This window comes from Aythya ferina, assembly GCF_964211825.1.
Source record: "Aythya ferina genome assembly, chromosome: 19".
Classification (NCBI taxonomy): Eukaryota; Metazoa; Chordata; class Aves; order Anseriformes; family Anatidae; genus Aythya; species Aythya ferina.
The window spans coordinates 12,536,217-12,553,739 of NC_140309.1; the positions used below are offsets into that span (position 1 = coordinate 12,536,217).

General features: G+C 59.9%; 1 protein-coding gene across 2 annotated transcripts; it reads right to left on the reverse strand.

Annotated features, from left to right (window-relative positions):
* Positions 1-1,325: 1,325 nt before the first annotated feature.
* Positions 1,326-17,467, reverse strand: CCDC92B (coiled-coil domain containing 92B). Of its 2 annotated transcripts, XM_084493512.1 has the most exons (5): positions 17,343-17,427; positions 16,769-16,940; positions 11,838-11,991; positions 8,116-8,163; positions 1,326-5,204 (listed from the first exon to the last, which is right to left on the reverse strand). In XM_084493512.1, the coding sequence occupies exons 3-5, from the start codon at positions 11,965-11,967 to the stop codon at positions 4,555-4,557; spliced, it is 828 nt and encodes a 275-aa protein (XP_084349638.1). In that variant the 5' UTR covers positions 11,968-11,991; positions 16,769-16,940; positions 17,343-17,427; the 3' UTR covers positions 1,326-4,554. The 2 variants fall into 2 exon arrangements, with proteins under 2 accessions (XP_084349638.1, XP_084349637.1); XM_084493511.1 differs by lacking the exon at positions 16,769-16,940 and having other exon boundaries at positions 17,343-17,467.
* Positions 17,468-17,523: the final 56 nt, after the last annotated feature.

The window sequence follows — 17,523 nt, forward strand, 5'->3', positions numbered from 1 at the left end:
ATGGCACCCAGTGGGAGCAGGGCAGCCTGCGGGCAGCAGGAGGTTTTCTCTCCCCTCACTTCCCCAGCAGTGCTCAGCAGCCAGGCAGCACAGGGGAGTGACAAGAGCAGGCGTGCAGAGAGGAGGCGGCAGCAGCATTACTGCCAAATTGGCTCATCGGGGCTGGTGGGTGGCCTGTGGGCACCAAGCAGAGCAGGGACCCCGAGATGTTCACCTACGGCCCCGAAATGGAAGCTTGTTGGTGTGCTGCCCGTCAATCTTCCCAGTGGAGAGCACCACCACAGTGCCACGCTTCTGCCTCCGGGCAGCTCATTTTGGGTACCTCGTGCATTGAGATGTGTTGTGCAGAGAGAAATCCCTGACCATCGCTCTCTACAGAGACCACATTTCTTGCTGCGCCTTCAGCTTTTCGGGGCAACCAGGAGAAGTCATCCCCACGCTCCCACACTGCAGATCCTCATCTATCAGCTGTGTCCTGCGTGTGATTTTCTGTGCAGTGAGGCAGTTTGTGGGAAGCCTCAAGCTCTGCCTCAGGCTGAAAATTCCCCAGGGCAATAGGATTAGGCCCAGCCACCACAGCTCTGCACAGTGCAGTGCAGGAGAGGGGCAGGTCCCCAAGCCAGTGGGGCAGATGTCAGCAGGGAGTGCTCTACCAGGCGGTTTGCAGCACAGCAGATTAGGAGCCAAGCCCACGCAGACTCGCTGCCTCACCAGGGAGCAAGCAGGGCACCGGCGGCAGAGGCGTGCTGGGCTTTGCTGCGCAGGACGGCACTGGCACCACTGGTGGGTGGCATGTTCCCAGCGCGGCCTCAGCGCCAGCTGGCTCACCCGCACAGCCCTGCTGATGCACATCTTGCCGTAGCCACTTTGCCCCTAATTATTTTTCTTGGCCGCACTGGGGCCCCCCACCCAAGTCCGGTGGCAGCCCCGGCCCCTCGAGGTGCTGGTTCCTCCTGGCCAAGCGCAGCCTGCAGGGGCTGGGGAGCCTCTGAGCTATTTGGGCCCTCACAACCGCACCTTCAAAGCGGAGAGGGGAAGGATATAGCCAGGAGCGCTTAGATTAGCCCTAGCAAGCACATTCAGAAAATATGGCTTTTTAATTAACAGGGTCAAGAGGGAGAGCTTCCCGACCAGCCCGCCCGGGGCTAGAGCCAGACGAGGGGAGCGTGCGAGTCACCAGGACTGGCTCTGCCTGCCAGGGCTCGGCGCAGCTCCTCCGCCTGTGCTGCGGGTTGTGCAACGTGAGGCATCCCTTCCTCAGAGAGATTTCAGAAGAGTAATAACGCAAAGAAAAGGGGATTAACAAATCCAACGCACCAAAACCATTAGGGTTTGCACAGCTGCAGAACAAAACCAGCGGGTACAGGAACGGTGCCCGGCTGTTAGTCTGCACACAGAGACTTGTCAGCACATTGTGTTTTATATATATATAAGATATTGTTTAACAACTGAGCGTTATTGCTATGCATCCATTTCCAGTCTAATCATTAAGCTTTACGAGTCAACATTACACATTGCTTGTTCCATACAAAGCATGTAGGTGTCAGCAGTTACACTCCTCGGTCTATACGTGTCTATGCACAGAGCTATACAGCGCAGGTTTAAGCTACGTTAACCATTTCGCCTCCCAAGGAGTCTGACAGCACGGGACAAATGCAGCCGGCAGGTCACTGCTTCGTCCCCAAGCCGGGGACCCGAGGGTCAGTCAGAGGCTGCCCGCGTCCCTGCTGCCCCCCTGGGCTCGCTGCGTCCAACAGCGGCCGACTTAACAAAATAGGAATGCTGCCTCCTTGCTCCTTTTTTTTTTTTTTTTTTTTTTTTGATTTTTTTTTGATCTCTGATCATTTTATATAAATACAAAGATTAAAATAATTTATTTCAACATAATTTCTATTACAATCATACAGTGTATTCCCCTCAAAGCAAGTGCACGTATGTATATATGTATATATATTTGTGTATATATAGTACTCTAGAGCTTCCCCTCCAGGAGTAGCAGCAGCAGTGACTGAAGTAGGTGCAGTGCACAGAGCTGGTCCCCAGGCTCGGGGGTGAGGATCCCCCGGGAAGCGCAGGCCTAGCCCCAAACACCTCCATCTCGTAGGCCTGCGGGGGGACCAGGAGGCTCTGCACACCCGAGGGCTGCCAGCGGGGACCCGCAGCGTCCTGCTCCGGGCCCTGCTGCCTTTCCCTGTTCATCCACGCTGCTGGGGTGCTGGGAAGGGCAGAAGTCACGGGGGCACCGGGATGAGATGAGATGAACTCCTCCAGCCAGCTGCTAATTACTGGTGAAGAGGGAGGGATCCTGCAGCTCCCACAGGGTTGCTTCATTTACATTGCTAGGCACTAAAAATGCTGATTGCTAGGAAGGTATTTACAGAGAATAGGAAGGTATTTACACTCCCTCCCCTTTTTAATGCTTAGGTCAGTCACGACCACCATGATTTTAGCAATGATTTTATAATAAAAACGCAACACACTCTGTGTATCGGGATTGTCTAGAAACGAGGGGGAAGGCCGCTGCGCAAACCACAGCCAAAGTAACGCTCGGCTGAACGGCGCAGAGGTTTCTTTACCCTCTCACATTAAAATAAAACCAAGCCTGCAGCACGCAGCCGGGTCCGAGGCCCACGAGGCGCCTCACCACGACACACGCTGCCGCTCGGCCCCGTGGGCAGGCCGCACCAGGGGAGCGCGGCCCAGCCGGGCACAGGCCCCGTGGGCACGGCCTGGCCCTGAGCTGTCCCCAGGGCTGCTGTGTCGGGGGGCTCCTTGCAAATTTGGGGTGTGCTTAGAGATCGGTAACGGCCAGGTGTAGCGCTGGGGGGTGCCTCGCCTCCAAATCCCAGCGTTTCACCGGGCAGGTTCGCGACACAGGCAGAGAAAAGGTGCAAAAGCCGCTCATTTCTGTCCTGCCGGTGCAGAGGGTATGCTTGGGGGCTGTTTGAACCATCCAAAGGGCTGGCCCGGGGACTGTTACTGAGAATCTCGTAAAAGCATTTTAATATATAAACACTGAGCTACAAAAATAGAGACCTCTGACTGTGTGAGCGCTCTGCGGGCGAGCTCGAGGTGGGTTCAGCCCGGCTGCTGCAGGATGGTGCTTTCCAGGGGCTTCAAACTGAACTCGAGGGGATGGGATCTGAGGCAGCACACGGCTTCCTCCTGCCCGCACCAGGCATCGCCCTGCAGGACACGGGGCCGTGCTGCGCCCTGGGCACTTCGCTCCCAGACACTGCCCCATGTCCCGACAGCGCGAGGCTCAGGGAAGTGAGGGCTGGCACGCGAACCACCTGGCTCCTGGTTACCTGCGGGGTTCCTTAGGTCCCACTGGAGCGCCCAGGCCAGCCCTGCCCCCTGCCCCGCTTCTTCCTGTCCCAGTTTCTGCTCGTCCACATTTAGGGTACACCTCTGCTTCAGAGCAGCTGAAGCCGTTGGTTTGGTCTGAAGTCAGGCGAGGCAGAAGGGGCCAACACTGAGTGCTGGCACAAGCCGTGGTGCTGGGAGGGAGGACGGGCAGTGTGGGAGGACAGCCGGCAGCCCCACGGTGCCTCTTCCTGCTGCTCCCCAGAGCCCGGCTCAGGGAGCTGCAGCACCCAAGGGACGCGGGCGAGGCAGACTGTGCAGCCTGTGCTCCTCACGGGGCTGCCCCTGCGGCTGGTCCTGCCCCAGCAGGGCGGTGGTGCACGAGATCCCACCTTCACCAGCGTCTTGCTGACGTGGTTATTGTCTGTGGTGAAAAACCAACACCTGGCCATGGGAGCAAGCAACAAACACAGTGCTGGTGCACGGCCAGAGCCTGCCCATCGCAGGTGATGTGAGTCAGGAACCTGCTCCAGCAGCACGGGAGGAGCAGCGCCAGGTGCTGCAAGTGGGCGCCTTCCAGCTTGTGGGTCATCTCCATCGGCCTTGTCCCAGCCTGCCAGGTGCATGTAACGTGGGGGAAATCCGTGTGACAGTCAGACAAATCCCGCAGAGGGGAGTGGTGACTTGGGACATGGCTGGCACAGCTGCACCGCCCTGCGGAGGGGGAAAACCCCTCCGGTGCCAACGGGGCCGACTGTCACTGGCAACCCCTGGGCACCGAGGGCTGTGCTGGCGGTGTCTGTGCCCCTCCAGCCCAGCCCAGCCGGGGGTGCCTGAAGCAGGGCTGTGCTGAGCCCTGTGCCAAGCCACGGGTCTTTCTGCTGTGCACCCGGTACCCCAGGCCTGGGGAACACGACCAGCGTCTTCTCCAAGGAACAGCAGCAGCAGGAACAGGAGGATCTGCTTGTCTTGGAAACACTACTTTTCTGCCTTTCTTCCCCTGGAAGCTCTGGACAGCTGCTCAGCTGTTCCCCCTTGGCAAGCCTCATGCAGCATCACCACACCGTGCTCTCCGTGCCCCAGCACCGCGGGCTGCTCAGCGGGGAGGGGGTGCGGGCAGGGCACCCACCTTCCGCTGCCTCCTTCCCCTCCCAGGGGACAGGGGCAGCAACCTCGGCCGGCGCCCACCTCAGTGCCGCCGGGCTCAGCGCCTTCCCGGCCGCTCGGGCCGTGCCCACCCCTGGCCGCCTACTCCCGGGCCCGGGCTCCGTGGGGCCCAGACCCTGGCCGCTTGCTGGGCTCACCCTTGGCTGGCCGGGCTCTGGCTGCGGGCTCCTGCGGGGGTGGCCGGGGGGACCTCTGCACCCGGGGGGCCGCAGCGGTGCTGGCCGTGCCCCGGGCCTCGGCAGGGGGCTCTGGTGGGCGCTGCGGGGCGGGCGGCCGTGTGGTGTAGAGGAAGAGGGCCGGGTCGGGCATGGCGTCGTGCTCCTCACGTGCGGGGTCCCTGGGGTGGGCACCGTCCCCAGGAGGGCGCCGTGGGTGCGCCCGGTGGCCGCGGCGCCGGGGCCTGGCCTCGGGCGGGGGCTGCTCGGCGGGCGGCCGCCCGCTGGCGCGGGGTCCCGGCAGGCGCTGGGCAGTGGCGTGCAGCTGCAGGGAGAGGTAGGCGGCCGCCTCCGTCTGCTTCTGCAGCTCAGTGTCGAGGATGGTGACGCGGTGGCTCCGCCGCTTCAGCTCCTCCAGGAACCTGCGCTCCTTGTTGCGGAGGCTGGAGCGCAGCGCGGCCACCAGGGTCTCCTTGTGGCGCAGCTCCTTGCGCAGCTCCAGGTTGTCCTTCTCCTTCTCCTGCAGCTGGGCTTCCATCGCCCGGCACCTCTCCTCCAGCTCCCGGTCCAGCACGTCTGCAGGGCAAGGCATGGGGGGTTAGGAAGAGGCAGGAGTGGCTCTGCCCAGCAGACAGAGCAGTTCCCCACGTGGGGGTGGCTGTGAGGGCACCAGACCCAGGGGCATGGTTCAGTGGGATGCCGGCACGTCCATGCTGTGCCACCGGGCTGCTCAGGTGCTTTTGGAAACCGTGGCCCGAAAACTCCCCGTGGGCAGCCCACCAGCACATGCAGCCCTTCCCTGTGTTCCGGGGCAAGGCACGAGATCCCCTCTCGATGGGGCTAGTGTACAGGCTGGGACAGAGGAGAAAAACCCAGCAGCAAAGCAATCAACCCAATTTATTGAGTGCTGTTGCCCTCATGCCAAGAGACTGCAGAGCCAGATTAGAGGATAGAGGATGCTAATCCAGGATTACCAGGCAGTCGAGCCATGCTCAGCTGAGGGCCCAGGGAGAAATGGACATACATGCATGTGGCTATTTGTACGGGGGCACGTAAACGTGTTCATTTATTTACGGACACCCAGGAGGAGCCAGGCGCTGCAGCCGAAGCAGCCCTGGGTGCTCCCCACACAGGCGCTGCCCCGCGTCCCCAGCGCCTCGCCCCGCTGTCCCACCCTCGGCTTGGCCTCCACCTGGTGACGCCAGGGCCCTGCAGGGGCGGCCGGTTCCAGGTGCGAGTGGAAGCGCCCGTGAGCAGCAGCGATCCCGCTGGCACGCAGCGCCCCGGCAGCACAGGGATGTGCCCGCAGTTGCCTACAGGCAGCCGTGGGGTCGGGAGCTGGGGTGCAGCCCCAGGCTGGGCGTGAGGCAGAGGACAGGAGGAGAGGGACCCTGCCGCTGCCGGGCTATGCTCAGTTCCTCCCCGTGCTGCAGCCGTTCTCCAGAAGGAAAACCTTTTCCGAAAACAGTTCCCAAGAAGGGTGGCGTGTGCTCAGAGGGAACTGCTGCGCCACCTCTGGCTGCCCAACCCCTGCAGGGGCTGCGGGCTCACCGCTCCCCATCCTCTGGGGTGTGCTGGGCTCCGGTGAGGTGGGGCGAGGAGGTCGGGGGCTCTGGAGCCGGGGCTGCGGCAGCACCGCCCAGCGCAGGCAGCAGGCAGCCAGCTCCTCTCCTGGCTGCGATGCACTCACCACGCCGTCACCCCCGGTTGCTGGTGCCTGACCTGTTCGTCTTCTTCTGCTGCCGGCAGCAGCTGGCTGCCAGCGACGGGGCGCTGACGGGACTTGTTGAAGCAGAGGCGCTGCTCCGAGTGGCAGGTTCCCCGCGGCTCCCACCCGCCACCTCTCCCTACACCCCGCAAGTGATGGGTGCCCTCCCTGCCCCGGCCCTGCTGAGTCACGCCGGTGGCACCCAAAAAAGTGTGATTTCACACCAGCCCTGCACGCTGCTCCCGAGCACCCTGCACCGCTCCAGCCAGCCTGCGTGGGCCCCGTGGCAGCTCCAGCCACGGCTCCCTCACCTGCCTGCGGGGGCACAGCACCGGCCACCCCCCACACACCCACCCTGCCTTCTGCTCCCCCATAGCAGCATCAAGAGACTGCCTTTAGTAACTGTCCATCCGTAGAACAATTTGGGTAACAAAACTTTGCATTTCCCTACTCCCTTCTGCCCAATGATCCTGATGGGAGGAGCGGCTGGGGACAGGGCTTGGGGAGCACCGCAGCCACAGCGGGACATCTCTCAGGGCTCCTCCAGGCAGCCTTCAGGACACGCAGTGGCCCACTGAGGTATGAGGACTCCCTGTATGAGGACAAGCCCTGCCCCATGGCCACAAGTGTCCCCGTGGGGACCCAGCTCTGCGCCAGGCGAGGTGCCCCCGGCAGGCCGGGCTGTGAGCCCCTCCACGCAGCCCTCCCGTGGGGCCGAGGAGGGCAGCGCCCGTCACTGGGACCAGCGCAGCGCACACGGCATGCCCAGGCGCGCTCCCGTGGCTGTGGAAGAGCTCTGCTTTTTATGATACGCTTTGCAACCACTTTATGGCTTCAGCTCTTAAGTGTCTTCTGCAGAGGAAAAATGCTTTCTAATGAGATCTTAAGGGAGGCAGCTGCACGCGGTAATTATTACATGAGTGGCATTTGAAGAGCGATCATTTGATGGCATCTTAATTTAGGTTGTTGCCCCATAAATGTAGCAAATGTGCTCGTACTCCTGAGCTGTTAAAAGGCTGAAGGATGGGCAGAGACCTGCAGGCGGTGCTCACTGCAGATGGTCCCTGCAGCGCGGGCAGGGATGCGGGGCTGGGCCCCAGGAGAGGAGGTGGCCACGAGGCTGGGGCAGTAACACCAGGAAGGAGAGCCCGGGGCGGTGCTGGGGGATGCGTTTCTGCAGGGCCTGGGCAGGGGCAGCACGGGCACCCCCCTCGCCACCGACCCACACCAGGACCCAGGGGTCAGCACACTGAGAAATGCGCCTTGGCAGCTCCGCAGCGCTGCTGCCGGCCCACGAGGCTCATGCCAGCCGCTTGCAGACATTCAGGGTGCAGCAGCAATTCTCTCCCCCTTAGTTTGGAAGGTGGGAGATCATTTTGCGGGTCATAGTGAGGAACTGGTGGTGCCGTCAGGATGGTGAGAGGAGCTCAGGGGGTAACTGATAACACCCTTGTTTGCTTTTTCCTGGGGCTCAAGGCTTGGCAGGCTTTGAGACGCTCCCTGGGGGTCCATGGACTACCCCTAAGGGCTCTGTGTGAGGGGATTAGCAAAGCAAACCCTATGGATGCTTGCTTTCACATGCAAAACCCTTTTTTTTTCTTTTTTTGCACAGACATTTGAGGCCGTTTAATCTCGGTGCTAAGAGGCTGTGAACTGTGCAGGTGGGCTTCCCAGCCGCCCCCAGCCCCACCACCCCCTGAGGACAAGGGACCCCACGCCCCCAGGCTCCGTGCAGGCACCCCGCACACCCCACTGAGCGCATGCAAACCGAGATCCTACCTTGCTGGCGGGCTTCCAGCTCTTTCATTTCAAGGTCGTGGGTCAGCTCTAGGAGAGAAACCAAACGGGGATGAGCCCGAGCCCCTGCCCCTGCTTCCCCTCTCCTGCCGCCCGTGCTGCCGGGGCTGAGCCCTGGCTCCTCTGCCCGGCCACGGCGCCCGCCCCAGCGCTCGCAGCTGCTCCCAAGCCTGGTGCCTGGAGTCCGTGGGTTGTGAGGCAGCCTCGGGACCTGCAGCAGCCCCGCTCCTGGATGTGACTGGTGCAGCTGCAGGTCCTGCCCCAGCGCAGGCTCCCTCACACCCATGGGGCCTTTTTTTTTTTTTTTGGAACCATTTTCGGTGCTTTAAATCAGGGCAAAGAGCAAAGCAACGGACTGAAAATAGACCAAAGTGTAAACTGCTGCCTGAAGTATTTCATAATTTACAGCTTCCAGCCTGCTCTCTCTGCCTCTGCACATTACACAAGCGGGATGTCCTTGTCCCTGCGCTGTGCCTGGAGCAGGGCGCTGCTGCAGCACCGCGTACCCCACAAAATCCTCTTCAGACCCGTCACCCCATGCAGCCAAAGGGCCGAGTCTCCCCCAGGGTCCCCAGCCCCAAAGCACCCAGGGCTCATACAGCAGCTCAGGGACCTGCTGGAGCTCGCCTTTAACCTGTAAATATTTACAATTTCTTTTGGATTAATATGACAGACTACTGGACTAGCAGCAGCTAAGAGAGGAGAAGGAAGGAGCTAACAGCAGTAGTCTGTCATTTTTGAGCTCTTTTTTTTTTTCTGAATATGAATTCAAATGGTTAATCTTTGCCCTACATTTTTCTTTTAATCTGCTTTCGTGTTGACTCTAATCCTTGTCACTGCCATCCTTCTGAAGCGAAATGCTTGGCTCAGGCTCCTCTGCCCGTCTGTCTTGGAAAACAAATCTGTAGTGAGAATGCAGAAGTAACTGAGAACGTAATGCAATTTCTGGAAAGCTTTCAGCACTCCTGACTGCCCCATTGGAAATCAATGGCAGCTGTGTTATTTTTCTGAAGCTAAAATAATGGGTTTGGAGTCTCAGAGATATTCCAAACGAAACCTAAAGCAGTCTCCCGTTTGAGCAGGCAGCGTTGCTCTGCTGCATAACGCACAGAGCGGGCTCCTTGCTGCTGGGCCAGTCGTGGGGGTGCTGCAAACCCCCGCTGGCTGCGGGCTGGACGCGTGCGGTGGCAGCTCTGCCCCGGCTGCTCTGCCCCGGCCTTGCCACAGCAGGACGTGGCCGTGCCCTGGAGGGGCCGCAGCCCGCTCCAGCTCCATGTTCCTCACCCCTCGCCCACCTCCAAGGGGCTCCCCCCGCCTCCTGGCACCCCACCGGGTGCTGTGGTTGCGCTCTGCAGTGTCCAGGACGCCCTCACCGTGCCCAGGGCCATGCGGTCCCAGAAGTGGGACTCCATCCATGCCCTCGGGAGCAGCCGGGGCCCGCAGGGTCTCTGCTGCCCTCTGGACAGCAGGATGCTCCTGTACTCGGGTAGACGTGGGGGAGAGCGGAGGGGCTGCCAGCGCCTTCTCTGCTGCACGTTGCTGATCCACCACGCTGCCTCCACGGATTCCCTCCTGGAAACCCGGCTCTGCTTCCTGCACGAGCTTCCCCTCCTGTTGTTCTGCTAACACTGGGGAACATGCTAATTATTGCCACAAGAGTTGAGCTCATCTTCCAGTAAAAGGAGAAACAGAAGAGTCTGAAAGAATCTATTGCTATTTCTGCTGTGTTTATGCTTCGCAAATAAAATGGGAGTGGGAGGAAAGCCAACTCTGCTCTGTAACGTGAAGTTTATTCCAATAAATGAATCATACCACACTGTTCTTCACTGCATTTATCTTCCTGTAAGCGCTGCGACTGTGGATGCTGGGCTGCAGGGCTTCGCTAGGGCCGGCTTCCCAGCTGACCCCCCGCAATATCTGCGGCCCCGCCGGCCCCTTCCTCCCACCCGTGCTGCTGGGGGAGCGGTGTGGAGCCCAGCAGGTGCTGGAGCCCCCTCCCCAGCTTGCCTTTGTCCCGCTGCCCCGCAGCAGCGCTGGGTGGCGGAGGCTGCAGAGGACAGAGCACAGCCTGTGCCAGCCCAGGTCCTGAGGCAGAAAAGCTGTGGGTTTATCTACTCAGAGAAGGTCCCTTATGAGCACAGCTATTCTGCTGCCAGATCCAGCCCGGTCTGGTGCTGTGTGCCCTGCGCAGCCCCCCTGGGGTCACCTCGTGTGGCATCACTTGGCTCCCTCCCCGAATAGGGCCCCAGCACCCTGACGCTGCCAGGGCTTTGTCAGAGGGCAGCAGCAACACAGAAATCCACTGGGGGCTGGGCTGGCAGCGATGCTGCTCAGACACCGAGGTCACGGTGCAAAAATCCAAGGTCTAACAGCAGATCAGGTGCAGCAATGAGCTACGCACCTGGACCAGATGGGGAAGTGCTGAGTGACCAGTTCACCTCTCATGCAAACTGCATCGCAGCTGATGGCACGGAAAACGTGACCAAAGTCATCCCAGAGCTGCATAGGAGTTCTGCCCCCATTGCTCCTAGCAGAAAGGCGCTGCAGAACTACACATCATGCTTATGGCACAGCACTCATCCGGCCCCACAGTGCTGCCAGTCGGCGCGGCTGGGAAGAGCCGATTGCAAACAACAGACGTGGACGGGGCCATCTCTGCCACGGGTGGCTCTGAACCCCTCAGCGTGATTCAGGCCTGAGAACCCCGCTGTCTCATACTGCCTCATCCTCAGCCTTCCAGATATTAAAAGAAATGAAACACAACAGACAAAGCTGGGGAAGGACGGGGAATAAACCGACAATTTTAGCAATGCCGTCATGTCTCTTTCCCAGGAACCAGTGAGAACGAGAAGCTGGAAGACAATGAGTAATTTGCTGCAGCTGAATTATTGATGAGAACGCCGGGATGGATTTCAGTGGCAGGCAGAGCAGGGTCGCTGCTGGGCAAGGGGTTTTGTGGGAGAGCCCCCACACCGCGGGGACCTGCCCCCAGCCCAGGCTCCCCGGGGGCCAGGAGGGCGGCAGTGTCTCTGCAGCCCTGCGTGGAGCCGTGCTCCTGGCTGGGAGTGGATGTGCTGGTGCCGTGGGTTCAGCGCTCACACAGCACCGGGCACCAGACACAGGCACTACCAACAGCATCATTGCCGAGCTGCTCCGGGCTGGGCTGGCAGGAAAGAGGGGATTTCACAGCTCCAAATAACAGAAAATATGCACAGTAACAAGATAGAAACAAGAAAATCACATTCCCCTGGTTCTGAAAGTGACTTTGGCACAATCCTGTGCACCCCCATCATCGGTGTTCAGCCCTTTTCCTTCCCTTCATCTACCAGCATCAGGGAGAAAGGAAGAACTGCTTTTACATTTTAACAAACAAAATACCATTGAGGGCAGAAATCATAGAAAGAAAAGGCAGGACCACCTTGCTGGCTGATGCTTGGGTTTCTTTTCCTTTCCTTAGCCCAGTGAACACCTCCAGGGGAGCGACTACTGCAGTCAAACTACGGCTGGGTGTGGGCGCACGGCCTGGGCAGAGCGCTGAGCTGGTGGGGCTGATCCTCTTTCAGAAGCCTGCCCCAAGCACTGAGTTAAAACGAAGGAAGAGGGTCCTAATTACGGATTATGAACACGGACTCCTCTCCTATTACCCGCTTTCCTGACACTGGGGCAGACGGCGCCCGGCGGGAGGGGAGGCACCAGGCGCTCACCTGAGCAGTGCTTCTGCAGGCGGAGGATCTCCAGGTGCAGGTCGTGGAGCAGCTCCATCTGCTCCTTCTTCAGGAAAGCGATGTGCCGCTGCACGCTCTGGATCTGGCGCTCCAGGGACACGGTCTCCATCGCAACCGAGCTCGCGGTCCACGCCTGCGGGGAGAGGAGACGGCCTGCCGTCAGACAGCAGCGGCACCGCAGCACCCCGGGAGCGGAGCCGGTCCCGAAGCCCCTGCGGGAGGCAGAGCTGCCGGGCACCGCGGGCACCTGCTCCCCGCTGTCCCCCCCAGGGATGTGGCTGCAGGCAAGGCGGTTCCGTGCAGGGGCTGTGACCCCGCCGGGGGTCCCACAGGAGCAGACACCGAGTCCCCGCACGGCCCCATCCCCTCCCTGGTGCCAGCTCTCGCTGTGGGCTGGAGAGCTCTGATGCTGCACAAACAGAAAGCGCTGCCGTACGGATGCGTGTGTTGAAACAGCTCGCTTCTATTTTAAATTTGGCCCTGGGAAATCTGTTTTATCACTGAGCAGGATTACATCTGGGACAGGATTGCTTCCTGCTCCCCCCACGGTCCCCAGGTGGGAGCCACACCAGCGCTGATTTGGGCTGTCACTTGGCAAGCCACGTATTACAAAGCAGCAACTGCAGCAGCAGATCTAGCACATGAAAAATACAATATGCTCGGTCTAATCCAATCAGCGTTACATGGCGAGGAGCTTCGCGCTGCCTTACAGCCGAAGGAACATCTTCACTGGTAATTCACCCGACAGACGTGCTGCTGCCAGCTCCACGCCCGGAGCTTGGCCCCAGGGTGCAGGAGTTCACAGCGCGGTAATTGCTCCGTGAAGCAGCCACGTGAGCTGCCCACCTGCACCGGGGAGATAAAAATAAACCTCTGGAAGAATCCTTAATTCTGGGAAATACCATTTTGTGTGGATGTGGAATCCGTCCTTATCCCAAACACCGAGCCTGGGAGAAGGGGAACCTGCAGCAAGCTGCTGGACAGGCTGGGATGTTTTTGCCAGGAAGCCCAAGGACAGCACGCTCCATCCTGCCACTGCTACTGCCATCTCCTCGTTCACTCACATCTGATTTTGTGTTTCTCTCGATATGAACTTGAAGACTAAGCAAGTGCTTTAGCTCATGTTTATGAGCAAACCCAGTCCTTCAATGTAGCACATTTTAAGCTAATTCCCACAGTCTAAACCAAATCAAACCCCATTTAAGCTTGATTCCAAAGCAAGTAATCTTGGCAGAGTTCCTAGCTCAAAGCTTTGTTCTTGCCAAGGCCTCCAAAGGTTTGTGGAAACCTTAAGATCAGGTCTCCTATTTCACGAGAAGGGAAGGGGCCGCAGTGAGGCTCCAACCCTGGGAGCACCTTCCCCACTGCCCCTGCTGTGGGGGCATTGCCTGCAGCAGCCCCAGCCCCCTGGGGACCTGCTCCTCCTGCCCCCACGGAAGGTGATGAACTGCCAGCCCACCTCACAGAGCTACAGCCACCAAGAGATACACAGGGAATTTTTAGCTCATTTAAAGCTGAATTTATTTAAGCCTATAAATTCCTTATTTATAGGAAACAGCTGCAGGGCTTGGAACAGCGCTGATGTCCTGCAGCTGCCCCCTTCTCCCAGCCCTGGTGTAAAACCCCCCAACACAGCAGTGCTGCTTTCTTCACGGGGGTGCTGTGGTGGGGGGGGGGGCTCTGCTTGCACAGGGTGCTGCCCCCCACATGTGTACAGCTGGGATCTGCATGGCCCTCTGCCTGCTGTGGGGCTGGGGTTGGGGTCCCGGTGGTGTACGGCCAGGGTGCCTGGAGCCAGCTCTGGCACAAGCTGGGTTCTGCTGTGGCCGTCTCCTGCACTGGGGGTACGGGTCTCAAACTGGAGCTGTGTGAGGGGCTCGGGGCCCTCGCTGTGGTCTGCGAGGCTGCAGGAATCTGGCTAAAGCCTGAAATAAGGAAAGCGTGTTATGTGAACTGGCTTTGGCATATGTGGTGGATTGTTATCGGCTATTTTCATGCCTCAGGGAGCTGTTTCTAGTGGCACAATAATGACATGCCCGGTTTTAGGATGGATCTGCTCTTCAGGGAATGAAATGCTCCAAACACTCAATGCATGAATGCTATAGAAAAGCACAAAAAGGCTGGTGTGATACATAAAAGCAACAGATATAGAGGTCCTGCTCCTCGTTTAAGCACTTATTGTGAGAGGTATGATTTATACCAGCTTAAAGCTTCCCTGTGGAACAATGTCATGTAAGTGGAAATTGCCCTGAATTGGCCCTCCTGTTCCTGCCTGCCTGGATGTAAGGTTCATGTGCTCGGTTCAAAGCAACCAGGGGCATTGCTGGGACCTCAAGGGACTTGTAGGCCCTCAGTGTTTGTCATTTCAAAGTGGATTTTGGGGGAAAAAATATTGCTCTAGACTTAACATCCTAATCACTCCCAGTCTTCTGAATGGCATCATGATGGTTTTGAAGCCTTGTAGGTTAGTTAACTTTTCCTGATGACATCTTAATTAACAGACAAGGTTAAAAGGTCTGTATCCTAATGACTTCCAAGAGAGCTGGCACTTGTTCTGCGTGATGTGAGATGGCAATGAAAGGAGCTGATGCTGGAGGGCGAGGTTACTCGTGCCTTCGCAGCGTGCCCTTCTGCAGCCCTGGTGGCGGGGGGGCTGGGGAAGGTGTGCCCCCGCTTCGGAGCAGTTTCTTTAAGGAAGGGGAGGAACCTTTTCTCTGGAAGTGTCAGAAAGTAGGTTGGACAAAGCCCTGGAGGATATGTAGTGCTATTTTCAAGCACTTTGTTCCGTCTGGTTGAGATGTGTTTGGTAGAAATGGCTGGGATCTTTCCACTGAACTTTTCCTCCCCTCCTTTAGGTGGAAAACTATCCATTTATTAACTTAGCATTCCACACGGATCTTGAGCCCTGAACTTTGAAAACCCTGACTCCCTTGAGACTGGTTTCCCCAGTTATGGAGCTTTTCAGAGCCCACAGCTTGGCAGGGATTTCTTCAGCGCCCACCTGAATGCTTCTCCTGTCATGACTCAGGGAGCTGTGGGGCTGCCACAGGGTACACGCGTGCGGCCTCCAGCAGCCCCGCGGCCGTCAGCAGGCAGCACAGACACGAGGCGCGATCCAGAGCCATGGGCAGGGGCTGTGGGAATGCCCCGGGCAGGAGGTGCCTCTCCCCCAGCCCCTGCCTCCCCGTGGAGAGGAGCAATGGTGCCACCCAGCAGCTACCTGGCATCTCTGGGGTACAGGTGATGATGCAAGAGCCAAGAGCTATTGGGGAAGCTGTGATTTAGTTGTGGAGCTTCAATAGCACCTGTAAGCTGCTCGAGCATTTCCGATGTTACTGGCTGTGAACGAACCTTTGCCTTGCCAGGAGGTCCCCACTCAGTACCCAAAAGAACTTCTAAACCGAACTCTCAGCAACTTGTTTTCCCTCCGTTGCTTTTGAAGTTAAGCGGAGATTGCAGCTGCATTGTGAGTGTTTAGTTTGCGGTGCCTCTGGTCATTTCACACAGCGAAATCACTTGGGAGGTGTCGGGAGTTAATAAGGGTTATTTGCTGCTGCTGCTGCTGGCCGACCTCATAACGTGCTACAGAGCCATCCTGTCTGCCAGCTGATGGCCCTGCAGCCTGTGGGTGAGGCAGGGCAGGAGCCTTCAGCCCGACACGAGGCAGAGCGCGGTCACCGGGGGTGCTGAGCACCAGCGCCTTGCCTCAGGAGCACAGCTCCCCATGGGACGGCTGCACTGCTCCGAGCAACGCGAGGGGCTGGGAGCGAGCTGCTCCGATCCCTCCCTCGTGGCTTCAGCCGTGACTTTGTGCTTCCAGGCTGGGGCTAAGCTGCTGAAGCAGCTGCTGGTGGGAGGCCTCACGGGGCTGTGCACTGAGGGGCTTGGGGGAGTCACGTAAAAGTTGCAGCCCCAGCAAAAGTCACTTGCTGTAAAAGCCCAAGGGTAGGTGATGCTCCCCTCAGTCTGAAGGAGCTCGGTGCCTTGTTTCTGCTAGCTGCATGCATGTGCACAGCTGGAGAGGAGGCACCCACTGGAGTGGCAGCCGCCCCCGGAGCTGCCCCTGTCCCTGCAGGGCTGTGCCTGTGCGGCCGTCCCTGGTTTGCTGGGGTGTCAGCCCCATGTGTGCCTAGGACTGCTCTGAAATATGTGCCACTTGGGTGCATCCACCCCGCCACTACTTTCCTGCCAACCTCAAACCTGTGCCTCTTCAGAAAGCTCCGGGATGTGGCCAAGCACTCCTGGGTCTTGCTGGCCATGCCTCGGGAGGCACCGGGTGCCATGCTACGGATGAGGCACCCAAACATCACCGGGCATTCAAGGGACTTTGCTCTCCAAGCCCGGGCAAGGTGCTGACGGGGAGTGTGGCGGCTCTGGGCTGTCCCCACCAGTTTCCCAAGCTGGGTACGGCTGTGAGTGCTGAGCCTTCTCGTGGTGCTGCCCTCCACCTCCACAACGGAGCGTGCTTTACCTCCCTCCAACACTACGCTGCAGCCTTCGGGACAGAGGGCACTGGGAATGCTGATCTCAGCAGGGTGTTTCGAAGTACTGCTGGAAGCTTGGTGAGGTCTGCAGTTTCATCCCAATTTATCAGAGTTCTTATTTCTCACAAAACAAAGCGAGTTAACCTCTCAAAGTAACTACAATGAGCAACTGCTCCCAGTCTGCTCAGAGCTGATCTCCAGCTCATGGACAGCTCGTCTGAGGATTTGCTTCTGAGGCCAAACTGCGCTGGAGTCTGCACGTCAGTCCGAATCCCAGAGCTGTGACCTCAGAAAGCGACCTCAGCCCCTGACGATGCCTTCCAGAGGCAGGGGTGGTTTTGCATCTGTGCATAGCCCAGCACAAACGCGGTCATGCAAAGATGCAGTCTCTGCTCGCATCATTTTTCCTCATAAAGGGCAAATTACCTGGGGAGGCTGAGGGCGCAAACAAGGTTTGCAGGGACAGGTCGATGATTTATCCCGCTGTGGCTCCAGCACACGCAGGGCAGCTCACGGCCACGCCGCAGCCACCCGCGCCGCTCGTCGCTCCTGCTCTCAACGCAAGCCAAACTTCGCAGTGCTGCTGCGGGCGGGAGGGCTGCGCGGCGAGGGGAGCGCGGAAACTTGCGGAAGGTCACGGAGCGGCGGGGCCGGGAGGGGAGACCGGGGGGGGAACCGCGGCCTGGGGGGAGTCGCCGGGAGCGGCCCCGGGGCTCGGCAGCACCGCGCAGCGCCCCCCCCGCCGGCACCGAGCGCAGCCTGGGCCCGATGCGAGCGGCACCGGCGGCGCCCGAATCCGGCCGGGGGTGCGGGTCCCGGGGGGGTGCCGGGGGCCGTCCCGTGCTGCCCCCGCGGCTCCGGGGGCGCTGCCGGCGGGGTCGGGCCCGGTGCGGGCCGCGCTCGGCGTCTCCGCGGGGCCCCCCCGTGCGCTGCGCCCCGCGATGCCGCCCCCATCCCCCCGCTGCCGCCCCCCCCCACCCCTCCGCCGCCTCCTCCTTACCTCCGGGGAGCGCCGCGGCCCCGCGGGGCGCCCGCTGGGCGTCATGGGGCCGGGCCGGGGCCGGGCCGGGCCGCGCCGGGGCCGGGCCGGGGCCGCTCCGGGCTCCCCGCGCTGCCCGCGCTGCCTGCGGCGGCCCCGCCTCGCCCGGCCCGGCCCGGCCCCGCCGCCCGCCCGCAGCCGT